Consider the following 27,173-nt stretch of genomic DNA (forward strand, 5'->3'; position numbering starts at 1 on the left):
CTCTTCTTCTGTATAATGAGTTTCTGCAGAAATCGTTCAAATATTGTCACTGTGTAATCCAAGAGATGGACATAAATCAGGTAAACACTGTACGTAAACACAGTCGCGCGAAGGTGAAAATCCTGTCTAAAATAGTCACAAAAAATGAAAACTCGGGTTGTAGTCGTCCAAAAAATTTGAAATTTATATCCCTGTAATCCCTGTCACATGAGGAGTCCAAAACTGAAGGCTCCGAAGAGCTACTTCAGTTAGTTGCCTAATTAGCGAAAAGACGATTTAAAACACAGTCCCCTTTGTTGGTCTTCTTTCCCCTTTGTTGATTGAAAGGAAGTCGCCGACGCCGGGGGGTCGCTGGACTGCAGGTGGTCATTGGATCGCTTGAAAGGTCAAGGGTCACGGACACCTCGTGGCTGCAGAATCACTTAATTTAAAAATTAATTACTAGCGGTATAATTAACCAATTGTCTTGAAACTGGTCTGTAAATACTCCTTGTAAGGTCCTCTTTCCAGCGATATAAAATTCAATATTTTTCGGCTTCCGGCGGTCGCTCAAAAACAATTTAAGGTTCAGCCCCGTTGGATGTTAAACTGAGAAATTAATGAATCCGTAATTAATGAACCGTTGGTCGTAGAACCAAAACATTAGTGTCTGCGAATTCCTACTGATGTGGCCTAAATAATAAAACTTGTTTCAGCACCTGAAAATAAAAACTTCCGCTGCTAAAGACGAAACACGAGAAGCGACGAAAATGCGACCTACTGCTGCAAATATGGACGCTGTGCCATTTTTAGAGTTCCCTGCAATATGACGATAGATACAGGAGCCAACATTACCATCATCCGAAAAGATTTGGCTGAACAACTTGGAAGCAAACTTATCTGGACGCCGCCCTGCGTTACCCTACAGACTGTGTCCGGTGAGAAGATCGACATCGATGGAAAAGTAAATGTTAACATCACGTTTGGAAGTGCCGCTTACCATCACACGGCATATGTAGCAGAGATCACTGATTCTTGCATACTCGGATTGGACTTTCTAAGGAAATACAATTTTTCCTTGGACTTTAAAAATAACGAATTGCATTCTACATCTGAGGACATAGCGTTATTTGGAGTTAATGATGAAGAAGTTAAATCTGTTCATAAAATCATAGCACAAGACAATATCACAATACCGGCAAGAACAGAAATTTTACTTCCTGGATCCATAGCGGAAAACAGAAATTTCCGCTACGGCATCATAGAATATCCCAATAACTGTAATAGCCCAAAAGGAGTACTAGTAGCCTCAACACTCGTCTTCCTATCCAGAACGGTTATCCCGGTGAGAGTCGCCAATGTAACTGAGAAGGGGAGAATTATTAAGAAAGGTGAAGTGGTTGCAGCATGTACTCCAGTAACCAGCGTTGAAAGAAAGAGCAATATCCAAGAATCCGTGTCCTCAGAGAGCATTACATCGGAGTTATTGCAGAATGCGCTATTAAACGATAAAGAGAGGAATGCTGCCGATCGCGTCATTAAAGATCTTCAAGTTGTTTTCTCCCGCTCGTCTTCTGACGTGGGTCGAACTAGTTTGACACAACATAGAATAAATACCGGCGATCATCCCCCGATCAAGCAACATCCAAGACATCTACCGTTTGCTAAACAGGAAGCGGTGCGAACACTGTTAAAAGATATGGAAGAAGGCGATGTCATCGAGCCTTCAGTAAGTCCATGGGCATCTCCCATCGTCCTAGTCAGAAAGAAAGACGGCTCAACAAGATTTTGCGTCGACTATCGCCGGTTGAATGAGGTTACGAAGAAAGACAGTTATCCTCTTCCTAGAATTGACGACATTCTAGACACTCTTTCTGGAAGCAAGTGGTTCTCAACACTTGATTTAAAGAATGGGTATTGTCAGGTAGAAATACAGCCTGAAGACCGAGAAAAGACGGCATTTACTGCGGGACAAGGGCTTTGGCAATTCAAGGTGATGCCGTTTGGACTGTGTAATGCGCCGGCAACATTCGAACGTCTTTTGGAGACTGTTTTGAAAGGCCTTTCCTACAAAGCCTGCCTGATATACCTGGACGACATCATCATCGTCGGAAAGAGTTTTGAAGAATATTTAGAAAATCTTAAGAAGGTGCTTCAGAAACTGAAAGAAGCCAATCTGAAGCTGAGTTCCGCTAAACGCAAATTGTTCCGAAAGGAAGTGACTTACCTGGGACATGTCATCTCTGCAGAAAGTGTGCGCACGGATCCTGAACAGGTATCAGCGGTTAAATCCTGGAAACGTCCCGAAAATGTCCATCAGCTGAGAAGCCTCCTAGGGCTTTGTACCTACTATAGGAGATTCGTGAAGGACTTTTCTTCCATCGCAAGACCCCTTCACAAGCTGACAGAGAGCAACCAAAAGTTCTTGTGGACCACAGATACGAGGATACATTTAACAAGGATGCATTTAACAACTTAAAGGAGGCTTTAACATCTGCTCCAATCCTGACGTATCCTCAGCTCGACCGACCATTTATTCTCGACATCGACGCGAGCAATGAAAGTGTCGGTGCTGTTTTGTCCTAAGAAATAGACGGCAAAGAACGTGTAGTGGAGTACTGGAGCAAGTGCCTGTCTAAACCGGAGAGGAATTATTGTGTCACCAGGAAAGAGTTGCTCGCCATAGTTAAAGCTGTAGAACAGTTCCATCACTATCTATACGGCAGAAAATTCCTGCTCCGCACCGACCAAGCATCATTGACTTGGCTTTTAAATTTCAAGAATCCTGAGGGTCAGATAGCCAGGTGGATACAGAGACTCCAAGAATATGACATCACCATCCGTCATCGTAAGGGATCATCACACGGAAACGCCGACGCCCTGTCTAGAAGACCTTACCAAGAAAGCTGCCGATATTGTTCCAGGGTGGAAGCGAAATACGAGCTGCTGACTCCGGTCGCAAGACAAATTACAACATCAACATCGGCTGATCGAGAACCGTGGAGTGATGATGAAGTCAGGAAAGACCAGCTGGAAGACCGCGACATTAAACCCATAATTGATTTAATGGAGTCATCAACCAGAAAACCTACCTGGCAGGACATTTCTATCTGTAGTCCTACAACCAAACAGTATTGGGCACTCTGGGATTCACTTCACATTCGAAACGGCGTCTTATACCGGAAATTCGAATCGGATGATGGGAAGACGTTCCGATGGCAGCTAATACTTCCAAGATCCCGCATTCCTGATGTCCTTAAAGAACTACATAACAGCCCTACGGGAGGTCACTTTGGAATAATTAAGACCTTACAGAGAGTTCGTGAGCGCTTTTACTGGAATAATGCAGAGGATGACGTGCAAAAAGTGGTGCCGATCTTGCGATGCCTGTGCAGGTCGGAAAGCACCGAGGAGACGCAGCCGAGGCAAGCTGCAACGTTACAACGTAGGGGCGCCTTTTGAACGTATCGCCTTTGACATCCTGGGACCTCTGCCACGAACTGCTGATGGCAACAAATACGTTGTCATTGATTACTTCACCAAGTGGCCTGAAGCGTATTCTATTCCTGATGAAGAGGCTGTCACAGTAGCTGAGGTGATGATACAGCACTGGATTTCCAGGTTCGGAGTGCCTCTTCAGTTACATTCAGATCAGCGAGGGAATTTTACCTCGGCAGTAATTAAAGAACTATGTAAACTACTCTGCATTGACAAAACCCAAACAACGTCATTACATCCCCAGTCGGACGGCATGGTAGAGAGGTTCAATCGAACCATCCTTAATAACCTCTGATTAGTGGTTTCCAGAAACCAACAGGATTGGGACAAGAAATTACCACTGTTTTTACTGGCTTACCGCAGTGCTGTCCACGAGACTACTGGCTATTTCCCATGACAGATGCTCTTCGGTCGTGACCTTCGTCTGCCCTGTGATCTCTTGTTTGGTCGCCCTCCGGATGCTCCTTCATCGCCTGAGGAATATATTCAAGTTCTCCAGGCCCGGTTTGAAGTGATGCACAAATTTGCACGAGAGCGAGTCAACTTGGCGACGGAGAAGATGAAGACCCGATACGACACAAGAGCTACTGAACATCAATTCCACGAAGGAGACAAAGTGTGGTTGTGGAATCTGACTCGACGGAAAGGACTTTGTCCGAAATTACAGTCACCTTGGGATGGACCGTACACAGTCCTAAAAAGGCTGAATTACGTCGTGGTTCGGATTCGTAAGTCTTCGAACTCTAAACCTAAAGTCGTTCATTACGACAGGTTAGCTCATTACTATGGTTAGCCATAGTACGTAATGTAAATAATTGTAAATAGTATAAGACCATGGTCCATTTTGTTTTTAAATGTGTATTTGATTTGATTTGTATTTAGTATTTGATTTGCATTTAGTATTTGAGTTGTATTTGATTTGTATTTGATAGCATTTGATTTGTTTTATTTATTGCATTTATTGTTCATGTTGTTTATTATTGTGATGTAATGGTTATTAATGCATGTATGCCACAGTTGTAAGTTTAGCTTCCTGTCCAGGGATTGTACTGCCCGCGACGTGCAGTCCTTGGGAAGGGGGCAGTGTTACGAATTTGGTATTTAAAATGCTAATGTTAGTTCAATTATAAATTAAATGGTTTTATTTCTCGCGCAGTGCAGCGCGTGACGAATATTAAAAGAAAGCTAAGCCGGAAAATTGAAAATACAACAGCGCGTGCATTAAATAAATATATAACTCTTTTTCATTTCGAGAAAGTACTGGAAAATTCTAGCGCGTGATTTTAAAATGTTATAAAAGGAGGGAAACATCTCAGTTTGTAGTTGCTGCTTAGTTTGTTGTTGTTTAGAAAACTGCTCTTGTTCATTGTAGCGAATTCGCGGATTAGCGTTCTTTAGCTGTTTTGAATTACGTTCTATTGGACATTTGAGTAGTTAGAAGATAACTACTGTGAGATATTGTAATACTGCATGATAATTTGAGAAAATTTAAGCATTTTTGTTGTGATAATAATAAATTTTTGTTCATTTTTCATCGCACTTGTGCATTCATTTCATAACGAATCCGTACGCACGCAACAATATGATGGCATGACTGTTTTTATTATGAAACTGTTTGCGATAATATATACATTACTTGTTTTCTTAAGTATAGTAGGGGGCCCACTAGCGGCCGATCGGTAAAGTCGCTGAACACTGGTAGTTCGGTCCGAGGTTCGAATCCCGCGAACGGGCTGGCTGCATGGGCGTTTTCGTGGTTTTCCCCATGTGTAACGTGTATACGAGCCAGTTTCCCTTAGAAAGTCCTCCACGAAGGCATTCCTCCCCTTAGGCAGATAGCCCTCGAGGCTTTACCATAATCACACACACACACTTAAGTATAGTAGGATGAATTATTAAGTGGTAACCTCATATAAAACAAAATTTGTCTGTAATAACCAAATGCAACAATGTTGCTATTATAATAATGTAAATACTGTACTTAATTAAAGTTTTAATTTAAAAACATAGTAATTAATTATTAATTAATGAAATAAAAAGAGTATCCGTTTCTGTGATTTTTGTTCTGATATCATAAACGTTTATTAATTAAAACGGCTAAGCTGAAACTTATTTTAATTTTTATAAAGTAAAACTAATTAATTTTAGTTAATTATTGAATAGCATAATAACTATCTCATTTTTATTCTACTCTCTTAATAATTGTTAAGCAAAGGAAAACGCAAATTGAGCTAATTAAAAACTCAAATCTTTATAAGCTGCAGTTTCGTAATCTTTTCCCTTGAGAATGTATTATATTGCAGAATTAGTTATCAATAACTGTTAAGAATATATATATTTATCTGTTACTGAATTTAAATTAGTGTTTTTGTAATTCTCGAGCGGATAATCGCACAAATATTATTTTATGACATTTATGTACTTTTTATTTAACATTAAAGAGAAGCTGCTGTTTAATATTTGCCTTTTATGGATTATTAATTTATTACTTTCCTGACTGCATATGAAGTGGGTACTTTTGTTTTAACATTATTTATTTTATCTTCATAATAATACGGGGCGCATATGAGCTCGTTGAGAATGCGTTTCGAAAACTTTATTACTGAACATTTTTAATAGGGATAATAAAACTTATCTATAAGGAATTTATGATGTATTCTAATGAATGGCATATGCTTATATTTGGAGAATTAAAACAGAATATTTACGTAAAATCTTGTAGTATAGCAACGGCAAAAATATCTTTGATGGTTCTTCGAGTACTTTAATATCATTTTCTGATGTCAGAAGTCTATTCTCATGTTTATAACTGGCTAAAATGAATAAGAATTAAATTATTTTAATTTTATATATTTCTGAAGTTATTTTTAAATTTTTCCCTAGGCTTCCAAACTTTCTACACATTAATTTGAAGTAATGATTGGTATTTATAATGTAAATATAAATTAATAAATATTTTACTACGGATTAACGTGTCGGATAAAAAGATCATACCGTAGAATGGTTAAATTAATAATTTTGTAGTTTCTGATATTTTTATTTTAATAAGATTTATTCTGATATATTTAAATCGTGTGTCTATTTCTGCATTATTTTAAAACGGTATTTTGCCGATGTATTTTAACAATTAGCGTTTACAATTAAAAACAAACTGTTTACTTAATTTTGAACAAACATAAACCTTTATTTGCGCGTTAAACCTCCAGTACCTGCCACTAGCTTGGATTTCTTCTCTAATGCAATATGCTGTAAACTTCCCATGAAACCCTCTAGAAATAATTTTCTGCTCATAAACCTCTCGTGAACTACCCTAATCAATAAAACTAGCTACACGTTTTAAGAATTCCTATAAATGTAGTATAAATCCGACACCGGATTTCGATATTCTTCGGATTTGTTCCTTAACTTGAGTCCTAATAAAGAAAATTGAGGACTAGTAAATGCAATCCTTGAATAAAATCAGTATTGTATCTCAAATGAAGCCGCGCCACACGGATCTAAATTCCTTCAATATATCTGATATTTAAAAGCGATTACTGAAACACGTTGATACCGAACTTTCATGATTCTACCATGCGTAGTAAAAACCGACATGCGTTTCTACTATGCATGCGGAAAAGGGATTGCGAAACACTGTTTTTAACTGCAAGAAGGCAGATGGTAAAGAAAGTTTCAAAATGATCATAATTAATAATTAAAAAGAAAAATATTAAATTTTTTTAGTAATTAAAAATTTTAACAATATAAAGTAATTAAAAATTTTATTTAGTAGTAATTAAAAATGCGACGAAACATTCTGTAGCAAATAAAAATATATTACGTAATTTTAGTTCCAAATTCGGAATCTCTAAGGACCCTATCAAATGAAAACTCAGCTTGAAAATGAGCATCATTCGATCTCAAAAAACGGTACTAAAATGGTAAGTTTTTCTTAATAAAGAGCAAATCTGCAGATTGACTACTCTTGTCTATTAACCGTTATTATCTTCACTAACAGCTATTTTACATTTCTTTTACGGAGAAGTGGTGGGGGTGAAGATTTCTGGAATCTTTCTAGAAAACTTCCGTTCTCTTGATGTTACCCACATCTTACAAAAACGTTTCCGAGTCACTGTCAAAATTTTCCTCATTTGGTTTTATTTTTATTTGGGAATGCAGTCAGCCTTTTATTTGCCTGTGAAGTATTTAGCTTTAATTTATGGATATAAAAACTACTTTTGTTCAAGTTTAGATATTTATAAACACTTTTTGTACTTTGTCTTCTTGTTTCATTTATAAAACACATTAAAAAATAATTTACAAAAATGTATATGTTTTTTTTTTTTCGAGTTTTGAAACGAAGGGAAACAACAGAAATGGAGAATCATACACAGATAAAAAGATCTCCCAAAAATACGAAAAAATTAAAGCCGCGTGGAAAACGGTAAGACCGTACATCATATGCTACAGGAATACGAAAAATGTCAGAAACAAAGTATTAGAAATTTCATATATATATATATGTAATATTAAAAGCACAGGAAAAGGAAAAGACGGAGCAGTGTCGATGCGAGTTTAGATCCATATTGAAGAATTTTGATTGCGTAGTATTTAAAGAACTTGGCAGTCGAGGCAGTTTTACTTCCATTTTTATTTCCAATTGATATTTGTGGCCACAATCACTTGGCACTCTAGTCGTGCCTTTCCACAGAAGATTTACATTTTTGATATTGTTGGGATAGAAAGCAAGCCAGCGAAATCACATCTTAGCACAGTAGCGAGCAAAAGCTAAAGTGCGTAGTTATGAAAGATGGAAGCAAGTGAAGAGAAAAGTTTTGGTTTACAACGACAGTTTCAGTTCTTAATTATTACGTCATCGGAGTTGCGCGGGCCATAGAGTGATCTAGAAATGACGCAATGCAGAGAAGTTATTACGATTAAAAGTTTGGTCCTGTAAAGTATAATTTACAAATATCAATTTTTTTTAATAAATTTTTAATTTTTAGAGTCCTATTGAATTTTTCAGCATTTCAGTCTAAAAGTCTTTTTGTTTGAGAATTCACATAATCATAATTCTTCAGGGAAGGTTCTTGTTATTACAGAATATCACAAAATAAACTTTTACACAATCATTACTTATAATAAAATGCAATGCACATAAATATTTATGATACTTATTTCCATTTCCATACTGATAAATTATAATTTAACATGATAAATAATAGGATTAAGATTTTCAGAATTTATGGTTTCACCGTTATCATCTTTCATTTACAATTCCTGATTTTCCCAAACTGGAAGCCTCGCAATACTTCTAAACAAACGTATCCATCAATAGGGCTGTCCTCTTGAGCTAACCAGTGTGTTCTCTGCACTGGTGGCCCAGGGTGCCTAAGCAGTTACTTGAAAAGGCCTCCGTTCCTTGCCTTAAGATAACTGGCCTTTGAGAACTGCACTAATACATTCCATAATAAAAAAATATAATAATAATACAAAAAAATTACAAACACTCATAAAATGAGAGCCTCCAACATTATCTTACTTGAAGAGGGTGAAGGGAACAACTGTACAGAGGTAATTACAGGCCTCTGTTGAAGGAACCAGTACACCCTCATCATACTATAATTAACACACAATAACCCATAAATTTTAACATGCATTTACCATTACTCCATATTACATATCTGTAATAATTTCACTTATTCTAACATCTTTATTTTTAGAATAATTATAAAATTCGTATTCAAAATTCTTCTATAGTACTTAAATAACTTCTATAGTACTTCTGTACTTTCTAATTAAGGCCAAACCGGTTATTGTTAAGATTATTTAAGGAAATCTATGCATTTAGTGGTGTATCTAGTATTGAATATTTCATAGAACTGTGCATTTTTTAGACATTTTTTTGAATTTTGCTTTGAAATGTTTTTCTCCATAAAGTTATTTAATTAGAATTACATAATAATGCAATGCTAGTTACACTACGAAGGCACGCGGAAAGCAAACAACAAATATTTTAACGTTTAAGTTGTAAAGTGCTAGTATTTTAAATTGCCCTCTCTCCTGTTAAATCATTAAATTCTATAAATTACTATTTAATTTTAAAATTCGGAATAAATATAATAGTTTGAACGAGTTATAAAGTTTCATATTTATTCTGTTTGAAGTATCTCCAAATACAGTAACGTCATTAACGTTATTTATTTACTTTGTACTTTATTCATTAGAGAAAACACAACTGCGTTATTACTTATATAATATAATCACATTTCGTAAATTTATAAAAAAATTACGTTACAGACTCAAACAAGTAATGCAAACTACAAAACTATCGATTCAAAATACAAAACTTATCGTGGCAAGGAGTGCAAGATTGCGCCTGTCGTGGGCAAGAGCCCTGAGCACTATATGAATGATAGTTCGATTTAGCTCAGCTCTGCCCTCAATTCTGGTGGAGATTACCCCAATGTAGACGAGTTCGAGGTTCTGGCACCCGCTTTTTATTTACCACCAACCTCTTAAGATGACTTTCGGCTCGCCGCATATTTAGGATGCACCCTTGCCGCACAGATGCTATACATTTAAACATCCACGCCTTCTCCGGGATTCGAACCCGCGTTTTTCGGTACAGCAGTCAGCGTCACTAACCACTATCCCGGTTGGGCATCTAATACAATATGCAACTATATATAGAATGCTGCAATTCACCCAAGTATTTTTGTCAACGCCTTTTGTAATTTCTTCAATCTCTCATACAAAAATAAAAGGGATTACAATTAAACGCACACAAAAATTAGAATTTTTTAGTGTACAAGAAAAATTTAACCTACGCCTTCTTTGTTACATAAAAAGTTATCTGAAATATTTGGAATACGCTTTTATTTTCTTTTTTCTTCATACTTTTCCTTAGAGCAGCTCAGCGCATTTCCAATCGTTTGGTGAATTTAATGCCTGTTTACAAACTTTATCCAAGCTCATATTTTTTTGTTCTCAAATTTTCAAAAATGCGAAACATTTCTGCAACTGCTCGAAGTTCTTTTCACTTCGGAAAGTTTCTTTTTTCCCATCTCTTAGTATTGGGTTCGAATTGCCTTGTTTTTATTCCCATGAAAATATTTTCAGGTATCTTTGCTAAAAATTCCTTTCTTGTGCTATGAGCCCGATTAAACTAGAAGTACAGGTGGCGGAAGACGAGAATATTTGGTCTTTAACGTTGGTAATCAGGTATTTATTATTATAATGATTTACGTGTTCCGCCCTAAGGAACTACATGTAAGGGAGGAATGCCTCCGTGGAAGACATCGTAAGGGAAACTGGCTCGTATTAACACGTTACATATGAAGAAAACACGAAAACGCCCATGCAGCCAAGCCCGTTCGCGGGATTCGAACCTCGGAATGAACTACTAGTGTTCAGGGACTTTACCGATCGGCCGCTGGTGGGCCTAAGGTATTTGCCCTTTACCTCTTCCTACCCAGAAACAACTCGTTACCGGTTCCCCAAATGCCACTTTGTAAATAGAATTTAACCATGATATATTGTGATGCAGCGGCATTTTTGTTTACAGTTGGTAGATATTGTTTACGTATGACAATTAATATGCTGATGCTTTAAACATTACAGTGGCAATACATAGATACACATATACAATGCATCTGCATACAGTGACAATAATAAACAATATGATGGCAATGCATTTGCATACAATATTTATACTATATACATTAATGATAATAATACTAATTTGTATCGTAACTGAAGTATGCACTTATGTTTTCTTTCTAAATTTACTGTTATTTTAAATGCCCGATAATTAACATGCTGACACAGATAAAAAATTATGTTCAGATTAATTATGCTTGGATCTGGTGGCACATGATAGAATTTACAACCATGTATATTAAAATGAAATAATTAGCTTGTACGATAGTTATTACTACTGTTCAGGTTTATACATTTGCACATTGGCAAAGCAAAGGAGGAGCTGGGACTTACTGTGTGGCAATAATTTATTGTCCAAGAAACGTTAAGATAATGATAATTTCGTGAAGTCGTTGCCACAAGATTGGATTCTTGAGAATATTCCTTTTGCAAGTGCTGATGTTCGTTGTTTAAAACGTAAACCACTGAAGTGAGTGGAAGGTTGCTGCGTAGTGGTCTGGTGGACCCTGTTCTGCACAAACGCGTATGTCTGCTTTCGAAATTAACAGGAGTTTGATACGCTATAAGTACATCATACAGGCGATCTCAAATCCTGAATTTTCTTGCATTTTAGGGGCATCAGCAGCATTATGAGGAACTACGTGTTATTTGACAGTCCATTAAAACTTCAAAGAATAAACCTTTAACTCCTGTTTTATATACAGGCTCTACTTGAGCTGTTTGTGATTTATTTCATGACGAAATACTGGTTCTTGTGATACAGGTATAGATCGGTAAATATGTGTTTACTTAGTATTGAAATATTTTTAAAAATACTATTCTCTCCTTGTTAAGTGAAATTCACTGATATTAAATGAAAGCAGGTTTCACTTAATAAACCATATTAATTCCAAAATGTTTCTATCAGAACCATGATTAGTGATTAATAATCTAATAAAAATTACTATAAATATACTTCGCAAAATGAAAACAGTAACATTCAGTTTTAAACTTTTTAAATTCAAAGCGATAACAATTATTCAAAGTTCAGATGAAGGCTGTATAATCATGAATTATTGCTATTTTTCTGATATTTATTAAAAAACACGGTATGCTATTCTTTCAAAATAGGAGACATTTTTCAGGATGCTTTGATTTTTATTATGTTTTATTTCTCTTTTTCCACATATTTCAGACAGCATAAACATTTCAGTTTTTTAACTTAATGATATAAATAAGGTTCTTATTCGTTGTATTTTTTTATTTTATACTGTCATTTAAAGAAACGGGAGACTGTTTTTTTTTCTAATTCTAAATGTAGGACGTTTTATAATTTAATTATGTAAAAGACGTGACTATGTTCATTCCGTGTACAATGCTTTCATTTAAAGAATTCAATTTTTTAAGAAGTACTCTGAATTTACAGTACCCGAACAAAATAATGTTTGATAAGAACTGAATAACGCATTTGAACGCTGTAGAAATAATTAGAATTCTCGAAACGAGGAGACATGAAATATCAGTTGTACCCTCACAGAGATTCGAGCCGTGGATCTTCCGTTTGCCACCTAGATGTGTTGACACTTTACACTATGAAACCAGGGGAGTAGAGGAGTGCTCTTTCTTATAACTACTACATTTGGGAAAGCTGCGATATACAACTAAAGCTCTAAAATATAATTTTAATGTTTATCTTTCAGATTGCAGAAAATGGAAGAAACCCAAGTAAATGATAACATTTCAAGTTTAATACAACAAAGAAGACTGAAAATATAGATTTTAAGCATCTTATTTTATTCGGGCAGTATATTAGGTCATATGTAATTTACTGCCTCAGAATAATCGTTCAGTCTTGCACTTAATATTGAAGTTCTTTCGAAACGGCTTGCTGTAATTGCTGCTACGTCATTGCTCGTTTACTTTAAAAATTTTATTGATGTTTTAGATAGAGTAGCTGGAGTATCGATTAGATAGAGTAGTTGGAGATATCGATATTGAGATACAGAATATACTGTATTAATTTTAATTTTATTTTACTCTTAATTCCCACCATTACTGACATTTAAAAAAAATGAGAAAATTCCTTACAAGAAGTGTTGTTAAAGGTATTATATAACACAGGAAGTATTCAAGAGTTGTTATTACGTGGAGAGTTTTATGTATTTTATTTTTTTATCAAAAACTAATCTTATTCAGTATAATTTGTCTGAGTTTGTTAAAGGTGGAAGATATGTTGAACAACGGTGATGCAATTGTGCGTGCCTGAAATGTCTTAGTTGGATTAGAAGCACTTGAAGCAAACCTTTTAAAACGCATCAAACATCTATGCACAAAATTAAAAATAAAAGAGTGAAACTTTATATTTATTCATAATTTCCAAAAATTATTCAGATTGGCTTCGCCAATAATATTGTTCGTTTAACTTATTTCTAGCCCAGAATGGCTACCAATGATCGAATATTAGGAATGCTGTTAGTTTCATCTGTAATTCTGTTTCAGTTATGACAAAGCAACTAGAGCTGTATCTATATATATATATATATGTCTAAGGGGAGGGATTCCTTCCTGGAGGACTTTAAAAAGTGAATCTGGCTCGTAAAGGAAACATGGAAAAACCACAAAAACGCTTATGCAGCCAGTCCTTTTGCTTAGAGATGAACCCAGGCTGAACTACCAACGTTCAGCAACTTAGTTCTCAACCTTAGGTCAAGCCACCACCCGGAATTCGATTTCCGAACTCAGAATAAACTGCCTATGTAAGAGTTTAGAGGTTTCCTAGTATGTCATGTAAAAACGAAACTTTTTTTTTCATCAGTTCCTATTCCAGACATCTCTTAAAGACGAAACCTTTCGATACTTCTCAACATTTACCTGTCTTTAGAATATTTTGAGTGCCAACATATCTTTAAAATAAAGTGCCATGATAAATATTAAGTTCATAAAATGAATTATGCACTTAATACTTGTTACGTATACCTAGAATGCATTATTCTGTCACATTACAAAACTGATGGTTCTCACTATTTTTCATCATTCTATTATCGAATTTTAGATAGGGCAAAAGAAAAATATTAGATAGAGTAGAGCTATGTCATTTGTTCTAATTTTTCATGTCATAGTGTCACAGCTGCAAACATTGCGTGATATTCTTCGGTTTCCGAGTTTAAGAGTCATGCATTTTACTTGTAAAATTCTGTACTGTGTATTTTTAAGTTACAGTTGAATGTGAAGAATCTTAAGATCTAGTAAGCGAATAATCGCTTGAGTTCGTGGGATAAGAAACAACAAGTAAAAAGGGTGAAATAACCCTTTATTATTCCAATAAGGTGTAACAGAACTCCGTCTTGGAGTTGTACAATAAAGCCGACACTCGCGCTTAAACTTAAGAGACTAAGCTATCAAACTTCTAACGGAGTTGGCCCCTTAACGCTGATCGACTACGAAGCTATTAAGGGCTTAAAGTATTGCCGAGCGTAATAATAGCTTAAGAGATAGTAGCCTAAAATGGCGGACGCGTGCTAGCCAGAATCGCTGGTTCTCTGTAACTAAAACAGTAGAACTTCGCTGTTAAATACGCTCTTACTCATTTGCATTCAAAGATGATTCTAAAACTACGTTCTTAGAGAGTCTTAGAGAGTGTTCACTGTATTCCATGATAAATTTAATTTACTTGTATCCATTTCTGTTTTATCAAAAATATCGCTTTTGTAAAGCAACTTTCCTATGTGTTTTATCTGAATTCTATGGGTATTTCTTGTTGAATATCCCAGAGTTATTAATCGTCAACCAATGTCGGGAAATGAATGCATAACTGTGAGAGTCATTGAGTTTTACATTGTCAATTAATAAACGTTTTTTTTTCGCTCTAATTTTTTGCCTAAATTTATACACAAGTACTCTAAAGAGGAGCACTATTCGTATCTATTCTAGCTATGAAATTCACAATTCCCTCTAAATGGCAACTGAAAATGCTCGCACCTAGTGTTTATTGTAGCATTTCTAATCACATGCATCATGATCATAAACACAAAAAAATGAATAAATAAGTAAATGCATTCCTTATTAGTCTGATTATGAAAGTTAAGTGATATAAGTTTCATTCCGTTAGAGATTAAAGCGAATATATGAGATAATAACTTTTATAATGTTCTAATAACTTAATAATAACTTTTATAATGTTAATAACTTTTATAATGTTCTTCTTTAAACTAGTACTTAATTGCATTTCTTCATAATCAATCTGACCGTAAATTTTGCAATCATATGAAAACATTCCTAATGGAAACATTAGGTACATGGTTTATTAATAATCCCTAAACTTATGTTTCATGAAGTGTTGATGCATTCAATCGCGTTAATTGCTATTCTTTTAATTTCTAATCTTATTCGGAAGACTTTTACGATGTTTTTTAGTTTAAAAGCCTGTAGATTTATTTCGTTATTGAAACAAAGCCCACACTGATAACTTCTTATCCATATCTTGTTTTATAATAATGTGATGTTATTTCCTCATTTATGTGCAAATTATTAAAATCTTCGGGATGCTAAGTAAAAGATATGAAAATCCATGTGTGCTTATCTATTTATTGACCAATACACGAACTTTTGAATAGTGTGTTCAAAAGGTTTCAAATATATTTAAATTACAAATAAATATCACTCTTATCCGAAAATCTGTTTCCTCCAAAATGATGTCTTTTTCTTTTGTTCTTTTCAGGTTCCTCAATGTCCGAAGTGGTGGGCTTGTTCCCCCTCTTAAGAGGGCAAAGACTGACTTGCTGGGGGCCAGACCTTCTTTGCCCCGATTCACGGACAAAGAGCAAGCATCTATCGACTCTCTCTACAACAACGGTGAGACTTTATGTCCTCTATACTGTATAAGAGAAGACCCATAAAAGGGAAGTCTCTCTTACGGCTCTAATTTAATATTCAGTGCACGTCAGTTTAGAAAGATCGCACCTGTTAATATTTCAGAAAGCAAACATTTAACCATGTTTCAGTGGAAATTTACCGAGTTTATCTACCGACTTGATTAAACTTTCAGATTTTATGAAGGAGCATTAAGGTTCGGGACCAGCTGCTTAAAATCCTTTAAATTAAATTCATTTTTACAGATTGATAATATAACTCGGCAGTGACTGGACAGATAAAGCTATAAAATATTAATACTTAAATGAGAATTTGATTATTGTCATAAGAACATTATGATTGCATAAATAGTAGTTTCGTGATTTTTCCTTTATGCTAGGTTTTCTTAGTAAGTTCTCCATAAAGACTTCACACTCTAATTTGAGCCAACGAAAATTTGATATCGAATTGTTGTTTGTTGTCTTGTCCATGAATTTCATGTAAGAATGGTCGCCTCAAGGAGGTTGAACTTCAATTTCTACCCTAATTTTGAGGAAGAACACCGCGCGGGGGGGTAAGCAGGTCCTAGGGTCTTTCATTCCTTTCCGCTGCCACCAATCCACACGAGAGGACTTTCGGCTAGCCACACATTTACAGTGCCCCATGCCGCAAAGGTACTAAACATTTAAAATATCGATGTCTTTTCTAGGATTCGAACGCGGTCTCTTCGTAACCACAGTAGGCTCCCCATACCGTCTGGGCGGCTTGCTATCGAGTATTTGTCATAATTATATACTCCAATGAGAGTGGTTTATTTAACATCGTCATTTCAATCCTAAGGAAAATGACGCTATTCAGATGAGTCAAGACAATGCGTTTAAGCAAGCAAATCTGAATTGCACTATTTATGAATTGTGTTTTATATAGTTTATGCATGGACTCCAAGAGAAATTGACTAACCCAACAACATTTTCTTCCTGACTAGGCGATATTCCGCAGATTATCCCTCTGATTAAAGGCAGCGGATATGGAACGACTCAAGAGAATTTTATTATGGCTTGCTATTGTTCCGCTTATAATTTTCATCTTCTGTAGCTAGTTTTTTTTGCTGAACTCTTTATCTATAAAATGAAATGCAATATTTCTTGCTCAACTTTTATTGCAACAAAGCCATAGAATAATTTGCTGGAGTTTTAAATATGTAAATACTTTAAAATGTATCTTCTCTTTTCGAGAGGTTAAAGAGTTTCGGAACTTGAAGACCTAATTTCCAAACAAACTGAAATTTTTATAACTATTTCAAAAACATATCGATTTGGGATAATACTGAAAATACAGCAACATTGGAAGTTTCTAAAACGTTTAATTATTTTAGATGTTTTCACTAAAAGGTTATATTTTTCCCCTCCCCAATGGCAGATTATGAACAGTTACAGTTTTGTAACAGAGTCCATTAATCTATATTAAGGCCAGATGTGGTGGTCTCTTTATTATGGAGGTATCTAATAGGTGGGTCACTCTTGCCTCCTATGAAGGGACGGACAGTTACAACCACGCCTTCTACGGGACTCGAACCCAGGCCTTTCGGTATCGCAGTCAGGCTCCAACCACTATACCGTCTGGGCGCGGCTCTAAAAGGTTATATTAGTGATAAAAAACCTGAAGAAAACTGTTTAAATAATAAAAATTGTTTAGTTTAAAATAATAATAATAGTAATTATAGTTTTATTATTATTTTAAGGAAATATTCATTGTGGAATAATACTGACAATACCGCAATGTTGGAAGTCATAAGCAACATAGATTACCTGATGTTTTTTAAAAGAAGAATGCCTTCGTAGAGAAAAATTGGACCATTTTCGCATTATATATGGGTAAAATCACGAAACACAACAAAGTAACCCAGCCTATTCGCCTACAATGGAACAGGTAATTGAAATCCTATTATTCAGTGGCCTCGGGCACCGCTAGTATTTATTTAGAGATTAGAATGTAAGTTGCAGCTGTATGCTATTATGATTATAGATAAACTATAATTTAACAGCAAATTGGTTATTTAAATTTTAGTTAAAATCTAAATTTACATTAGCAAACATATAAAAGTTCTTTTTCGAAACATTTCAAAACAAATATATTATACTTGTAGTGTTACTAATTTCATACTAAATACTATTAAATTATTACTGATTATATAAATAGCCTGAACTTTATGTAGGCAAAAGCTGCACACAGCACGGAAGCTAAACAGGTTGTGCATCGAAGAAATTTTAAATTGTACGTGTGATGTGCAATCTCGCATAGTTCATCTGATAGGTGGCTTTATAGAGGCACTGAATATATAGAAGAAGTATCAGGTTGGCAAGAACGTAATTTTCAGTATTTAGTGTAAAATAAAACTAAATATTTTCGATACAAAAAGGGAACTTTAATGAGTAAAATATCTTTCATTCCGTTTGATGATCTTTTGCCATCTTTCTGCGAACTTAATGATTTAGTGCTCATAAGACATCTGGACTTAATCAGCAAATACCTGAAACAAGTGCGATTTGAAAGTCATCATTATTACCGCAATTTTTACCATTTAAGAAATTAAATAAAATTCTAAATAAAAGATAATTCGATAGTTCAAGGTCGGGCTTATGGGGGATGCGACATAACTTCCCAGCTAAGCTCCATTAATTTCGTATGTTAAGATATGTGATGCTTTGCATTGTCGTGGTGTCGATTCCTTTACGATTTTCCAATTCTGGTTTTTTTCCAGTTTTAGAAGTTATTTGGCAGTAAACATCGGAATTGATCGTTTGGTTGCTTGGAAGCAGCTCAAATACACAGCACCTTTGTAATCCCACCAAATTGAAAGCATGATCTTCTGATACAATTTAGCTTGCGACATGATTTTTTCTAATTCATCATACCTGGACTATGATTTTTCCGAGCAATGTTATTGTAGACGATCCAGTTTTTGTCATCAGTGATAACGCATTTCGAAAAAAAGGGCTATTGTATTACCTTTCAAATGCTTATCACAAATATTGATTCGTCGTGTTAAGTGAATTTCTTTCAATTCCTGTCGAATCCAAATATCGAGCTTCTTATCAAGTTCAAGATATCTTATGTGATTTTCAATTGTTGCGTGTCATACACGTAACCCCTCTTTGTAATCTTTCGCTCAGTAATATGACGATTCAATTCAAGTCTGTCTTTAATTTTGTCATCATCAACTTCAGAATCCCGGCCAAAACCATGATCAACTTCAAGTGAAAAATCTCCAGAACGTAATTTTTCAAACCAATTCTGATACATGCGCTTTATTAAGCAATCAGCACTATATGCTTCAAATACCTCTTGGTGAACCTCAGCGTTTTTTTTTCGCCTTTATGAAAATAAAAAAATAAACATGCTGAAAATGTTTATTTTTGCAACCCGCGTTAAAATTGACCATAAACTAACAGTTTTAAACAAAAAATCCTAAAAATGACATCTACCAAATCTCAAAAGAAAAAAAAATATAAGAATAACAAACAGCAAAATGAACATTACGCTATCGATTTGTGGAAACCGAAATTACTTTCCGGCCAACCCGATATATAGAATTTAAACAGTGGCTTTTTAAAGTATATGTTCATTTTAAATGTTAGCGAGCCTCGCATTCAGTAGCAATAACCATATTACACTTGCAGGTGCCGTATTAGTAAAACAGTCTACACTCGTGAAATAAATTAAGAGAATTTGCATATTTTAACGAATTGCATGAAAATAACTGAACTGAAGGAAAAACCACTGTTTCTAGATAAAAACGCAAATCTTGTACGGCAAATATGTAAGCGTACACGTGTGCATAGGGGGAGCCAGCAGAAAAACAGGCTTTATAAGCGCGTGGAGGGTAAGACGAATTGCATGGTGTTATCTTGCAGCAATCGGTTAAATTCATACTGGAACGGTAAAAATGAGTACCCACCAACATTTAGATGATGGAATGAGGTGGCGAATTGTGCGGAGGCTAGAGGCAGGCCAATCGCAAGTACAGATATGCAGAGAGTTTAATTTAACGCTCAGCATCTGTGTATAACCTATGGAAACAGTTCCAGGATACTGGATCCATCGAGAGAAAGCCTGTGCAAGGTCATCCAAAAGCTACGACGGCCAGAGAAAATCGCTGTTTGTCCATTTTAGCGAGGCGTAACAGAGGAGCTATAGCTTCTCAGCTCTCTCGGGACCTGTATGCAGCCACAGAAACCCGTGTAACAAGAGTTACTCTTTCCAAAAGCCTGAATGAGAGAGGGTTGTTTGTCAGAAGACCGGCTTTTTGAATCCCGCTCACGTCTACGGACAGTAGAGTCTGATTAGCGTGGTGCAGGCAGCATAGTGATTGGAGTACGGAGCAATGGGCGACCGTTCTGTTCACTGACGACTCAAGAACATCTTTAGGGTATTTGACAGCTATCTCTCTGATCGAAGCTTAATTTATGTAAGTAACAACTGCGTCGTCAGCAAGCTACATAACAGAGGGTGTCCTCAAGGCTCATGTGCCGGTCTTGACCTATGGAACCTAACATTAAATAGCATTCTGAAGGCAGACTGGCCAGAGCACACTCAAATATTGGCCTACGCAGACGACGCGGCTCTCATTGTTAAAGGGAGAACAAGAGACGATATTCTACGGAAACCTGTGAAAAATTCTATGAACTATGCACATCCATCAAGCTACAAATTGCCGATCAGAAGTCTCAGGTTCTCTTAATTCCCAAAAAGGGTGGCTCACTGGCCAGGCGACCCAGAATCTTTTTAAATGGCAGCAGACTAAAAATCACACCACAGCTTAAATACCTGGGGTTAATTTTCGATGAAAAATTAAACTGGATCCAGCACGTGATAGAGACAAAAAAACGGACTACAATAATAGCTGCCAAACTCAGACAATGCAGGGTTATCGGTGGGGACTGAAGCCACATATACTAAAAACTCTGTACCTAACAGTAATCGACAAAATTGCAACCTATGCAGCAGTAGTCTGGGCTATTCCAATGCAGGGACATAAAATAAAGCACCTGCAAAGCCTGCAACGTCCCTTTACACTGGCCATGACAAGGGCATATCGTACCACCTCAACCAACGCACTCAACGTCCTTGCAGAAATAGTCCCACTACATCTCAAAGCCTTGCAGGAAGTTACCATTCAGAAGGTAAAGCAGCTGCAGTGCGCCGCCTTTCTGGATGAAATAAATTACTCCCCAACGGACTATGAGACACCACTGCAACATCTAGACCTACACCCATCCCAGCAAGGACAAGATGTCAATATCTACCTAAAAGAAGACAAACACCCACCTGCTACTTCTCTCAAGATTTTTACAGACGGTTCCAAATTAGATAACAGCACGGGCTGCGAAGAACTGGTTCTTGTAAGCTATAGCATGAAAAAGCGAGTGATCTGAAAAGACAATATCATGCTATTCATAAGTCATTGTGAGCTCATTATCACAATGTACTTGTTTTTTTAGAGTGTAATAGTGCGTTTGCAAACATTTGCGCTATACAACTAAGAAATCTAAACAATTCTGCTGATTTAAGTTTTGTATTCTTATACAGAGCATATTTAGATCTTCTAGCCAATATCGAATAGAAATGATATTTTAAAAAACTCCGCTCTCTCCTCTCTTTTACGTTGGCTTTCCTAAGCATATTAGGCGCACATGTTCTACACTATTATGCTGAACTATAATGTACGTATCAAAACCATTTCAGTCTGCTGAATGCTTGCTTTAAGGAATGTAAATTTTAATGGCCTAAGCTTATAAGGAAATGAGTTAATACCTAAAAATATATAAAATAATGATTATAAAAATTGCAGCAATATTGCGCTGTGAAAAGAATATATTATTAACGTTTATAAATTTTTTATGAATGTCGGCATTTATAGTGAAAAAAACATGTGATCGTAGCTATTCAGATAGACATGTGTCTTGCCTTTAGGACGTTGTTGTTTTATGATAAAACATAGGGTAAGTATTCCATACTATCATGTTACTAAGACTAATTCTTTTTAGCTGAGGCATAGCCTAGAGGAGATTCGTTTCATTTAATAATAGTAAAAAATTGTACAATTGAAGATATTTTAAATATATTCGATAGCCAAACCAAGTAAAGCATGTTTTATAATCGGAAATCTTATTTTAAGATTGGTGTTATTAAAGCAACATAAATGATTAAAAACATTTATTTTGCTATACAGTAAGTTAATCCTCAAATTTTAGCAAAACATCTTTAAAGATAAAAATAATCAGCATGATATTCTATGATTTCTTGCTGAGTAAATTTCTAAATTGTCTGTGTTCTCAAAGCTTTTTCATTTATATGCTTCAATAAAGAAAGAAAATAGAGGCGAGAACACAAATAAACCTTCTACGAATTTAAGGAATCCAAGGGATAGTTGTGAAAGAACTGAATACGAATAATGCTGCGGAAGATCTGAATATTCAATTAGGGAGTAAGACTGAGTCTGTGATTCTAAATCCTACTAACCGAATGCAAATAAGATATTTATTTAAGACACCGGCTCTATTGTGAAAAGTGACTGATGATAATGAAATAGATTTTATCTCGAACTTGTATTTTACGAATGCATTTTATACGAATGTAGATATTTACAGAGTAAACAGTAAGGAAGAAATATCAACTTAATCTGATTTACAGAAAAGGGCTTTAAATAACTCTTTGAAAGATTTAAATCTTATTTTAAGATTGGTGTTATTAAAGCAAGAGTTCTTGAAGTTATTCTGAGTTACACTAGGTTCTTGATAAAAACTGCAGATGAAGATAAAGAAGGCCGTTCTTATATCTTTTTCAGTTATCTGCAAAGCCGTTGTAAGTTTATATATTGAAAGTGACTGCATTTAGTTCCAATTAAAAAAATATTTTTAAATCATTTGCACTGGTAGCTTATGTGTTTTAGCGGCACTGGTAAACTATGTATTAATAACTAGTAATAGCGCAGACGCATGCCGGAATAACAAGAGGTAATAGATATGTATCAATGAAATTCTAATAACTATTAAATTTCGCTTACATTCAGCGTTAATTTTAAATTAAAAGTGTAAATGCATTTTGAGAAACAAGCAGACATTTTTTTCCTCTGGAACTTCTTGTGAAGAATTTGTTTTGGAAGCTTACTCAAGCTATTCATATGAAATTAGCGCAAATTAGGCATATAGAAATTAGAATTTTATTTAGTTATTTCGCGGAAGATAACTCATTATAGATGACAACAATTATTTTATATGCATGATTAATTTTAGATGTTAATAATTTGCAAGTTTTTTTTTTTTACAAAATTTTCAACGTGTGTAAGTAATTTCAATATGCTGTAAATGATCTTCAAAAACGCTGAAAATGCTATATAGCCTTTTAATGGATTAATTACGATATGTGCGGAAAATGGAAAAACACAGAACTTGTTAAATTTCTCTCGTATATTGAAAATTTATTTACAGTGAGAACAAAAGCAGAAGGAAATTTGGTAATTCTTTATGACAGTAGTACATATAATATCTTGAAATTATCTGTTTCAGGCTAGCTACTTTGTGTTTATGTATCCAAAAATCTTTAGCTACGAGATAAGCAGTTCAAAATTGTATGAACTATAGCAATATTGCATGGAGTGATAATATAAAATTATGAAGATACTAAAATAATTCTAAATATTTGCAAAACCATATAATAAATTTAAATATTAGATTGTCTATCTGGTGTATGCAAATGATGAATAAATTGAAATTTCTTGATCTACAACGATGAAGTTCTTTTGAACTGATTTATGGTATGAAAGAATTGCAATCTATAAACGATAACAAGATTAATGAAATTTAAACTGCAGGCTCGTTAAGAAATCCCGAAGATAACGGTAACAATACAATTTTCTGAAGTTTTTCATCATATTGTCTAAAGTTTTGGTGAAAAGTAGGTTTAGGATATTGAGGCTTTTCTTAGTTCAGAGGGAACGTGAATGCAAATATACATTTGTTTAAGATATACAGTTGAACGGAAAGCAATGCAGAATTTTAGCTTGCCAACTTATACCCTAAAGTGATTTCGTAATTGGAAATGGTGCAGAAGCAATCTCAAGATTTTAGTATCGTATTTACTCGCGTAATAGTCGTCCTTTTTTGCTAATTTTTCATTGTGAAAGTCTTGGTGCGCCTATTATGCAGGGAAATCCAGTACTTAATATTCTACACTTTTGGCGATTTTTTCCGCTCCAAAATGGGGGTGTGGCTATTACGCGAGGGCGACTGTTACGCGAATAAACACGGTATATGTATACGGTATGAGTTAATATCCATACCAAAAGACGTAACGAAGTGGAAAATTTATTCTTCACGAGACGATTCACTTCATGTGATCGGCTAAGGCAGGAGTATTATAACGCCTAAAAATACTGGTATCAAATCCACCTATCGTATATGCAGAAATATGGTAGAACTTTAATGTGAGCAACAGATTATTTGAACAAAGATTTATTGGTCTGGTGTTTTTTTCCATGTAAATTCACAATTGAAAACTGTTAACAACAAGTTTCAGTTCGTTTTTTTCGGGTCATAAGAAATGAAGTAGAGCTTTTATTAAGACATCATGTGATCGAAAATAAAAAATTAATTTTTCGTGCTAATATTACTGAGGTGAGTGAGTCCAAATGAGAACACAAGGCTCATAGTAAAATAGAAATATTTACAATGAGGACGTCACATGTGATGAATTACAGAAATTATTATTAATTTTGAACTGATGGAAAAAAAGCAAATTAATATTAATGCATCACTTATTATCAGTTAGATAATCTGAAGGGGTTCTTAATCTCCAAGCGATCTGCTCTTATTAGCAGACGTGGTGTGATGCTTTAGTTGGATAAAGCTAAACCCCGTGCAGCAAGAATGACGCGACAAAATGTTTTTAGATGAGAAATGTTCCACCACCACTTCATCCACCTAAACGTCCGGTGTTGCCCTCTCGGATTATTACATATTCATGTTACTGCAGGATATTCTTTCTGTCATAAAAAACATGAGATCGAAAATGTAATATAAATATTTTGTTGGAAGACCAAAATAATTCTTTAAACAAGAAATTGAAATGTTACCCGGAACAGTCCTAGAAAATTGTGGACACTATATTAAAGATTACATTTGTGTACCAAATACATATTTTTAGCCCAAAGGGGCGTTAACCCTTTGGCTATTGGTCTAGAGACGGCATCTTGCATCGAATCACTGTAAACATCTGCATCACTTTTCGAACTGTTGCCACCAAATATTATCGCTCTCTGTTATATTTAAAGAAATTAAATAATGAAGAATCTGCATGAATGTACTCGTATGTATGTTTATCGCATTGGAGAAAAAACAATACCTAGAGCCGTCAAATTTTCAATAACGTAATCCTCCACCCGAATATGGGTATCTGGAAGCCCGAATATTGAATTTCGAATTTGTTTTATTATATATTTCATATTTTTTAAACTTTAACGAATTTTTGATTAAGAAACTCAACGATTTCAAAGCGGGCATTGGCAACACACTGTACGGAATAAAATATTTTTATCTCAAGCGCGCGAGAATGTCTATCGGAAATTCTAAAGATATGCTGTTTTTAAATATTTTTAGCCCAAAGGGGCGTGTGCTCTCGATACGTATATGTATACGTAAATGAAAAAAATTGCCACATTGGGCATAGTATAAAATCTGAAAGCTTTCACATTTTTTATTCATATATTAATCATTATTTATTTATTCATTCATTTTTGTCTCGATCCGATTTTTGATTACTTTCTGTTCGACCTGAGAGTTGAAGGATACAGTTGTTTTAAGCACTTGCTTAATGAGAGAACTATAACTGTAAAACCACAATGATACCAAATTTTCGTGATACCTTAATAGCTGCGTATTATTTTTTTTTTTTTTTTTTTTTTTTTTTTTTTACGGAGTGAAGTACCAATGGCGGAAAGATTTAATAAAAAAGCAATATTTTGAATATTTTCCAAAAAATACTATTTTTCTAATTTCGTTTCATTTGGTATTCCTGTCAATTGCCTTTCCTCTTATACTGAAATTTGAAATCAATTTCTAGTTAGTATATATCCTTATATAGTATATCCGTAATAGCTTTATTTGGATCTAATTAATATTCAGAAGTCATTTTAAAATTCGAGAAAAGTTATTTAACACAAAATTTTCAGTAATGTAAAATAGTACATTTAATAATAATTTTAGGGTGAGTTTTATAAAAATAACATCGATTAGAAATATATTTAAAAACATCTGAAAGGTTTCAGATTTTAAATTACGTACAAAAGGGCGTTTATTAACATTTTGTGTGTTTTATGCAGATTCTTAATTATTTAATTTCTTTAAATATAATACAGGGCGATAATATTTCGTGGCAAGAATTTGAAAAGTGAATCAACGCAAAATGCCAAAACGAAATTAATAGTCCTTCTGAGCAAATTGATCAATATTTTCTATGCTAAAATCTCATCTCTTGCTAAAACATTTTGTAAGTCAGTTCGATTATATTCAAAAGCATTCGAAATATTTCATTTGGTGTCTAAATTTCGATGGAAATACTTTCATAATATTCTTCTCAAATATAAAGGAATTTGGATTTCCTCAAATAACTTTTTGACACAACATTCAGTTCTGTGTGCAAAACGAAATACTAAACGCGGTAATCTTTAATTTTCTAATTTTCAATATTAGGAAGCATACTATAGAAGATAAAATATGATATTGGTTTCTTTCTAAGCGATTCTGGTCTGAAATTACTTAAGGGTCTGCTATTATATTATTAGATTCTAAGCAAACTGATAGGTATTTGGATCTTCCTTTATATGGTATAACCATAGTGACCTTCTACTTAATGCTATAAAAAGACGCTTGATAGTAGAACTTTTATGAGTTTAAGCTGAAAGGCGCTTTTACTGTAGAATGTCACTTAACGTAACAAATGTGGAATATATTGGAAACGAAACTTATTCTACATTAAAATTATGTGCTTATTCATAAAACGTATTCTACATTATCGAGATGTTTCCATCTGTAGGGATTAAAAAAAGAGAATGCTTCCGTAAATGCAGAATTTAAGGAATACACAGTTCAAAGGTTAAATGTGTTAAAACTTTTGGTGATATACAAATTGTACATAAAATATGAAATGGTTAAATTCGAAGTTGAGCAGTT

The 27,173-nt window shown here is 34.6% G+C and overlaps 1 protein-coding gene across 4 annotated transcripts in view; it reads left to right on the forward strand.

The window, feature by feature from the left end:
* Positions 1 to 27,173, forward strand: part of LOC118180950 (uncharacterized) — an 833,338-nt gene that overhangs the window by 728,274 nt on the left and 77,891 nt on the right. For all 4 annotated transcript variants that reach the window (XM_085815557.1, XM_085815559.1, XM_085815558.1 and 1 more), the window contains exon 4: positions 15,815 to 15,948. In XM_085815557.1, the coding sequence (XP_085671683.1) occupies positions 15,815 to 15,948 (134 nt within the window). The remainder of the gene's footprint in view (positions 1 to 15,814; positions 15,949 to 27,173) is intronic.

This window comes from Stegodyphus dumicola, chromosome 4, assembly GCF_044657685.1.
Source record: "Stegodyphus dumicola isolate Sdum_Otavi_A_Nest chromosome 4, ASM4465768v1".
Taxonomy (NCBI): Eukaryota; Metazoa; Arthropoda; class Arachnida; order Araneae; family Eresidae; genus Stegodyphus; species Stegodyphus dumicola.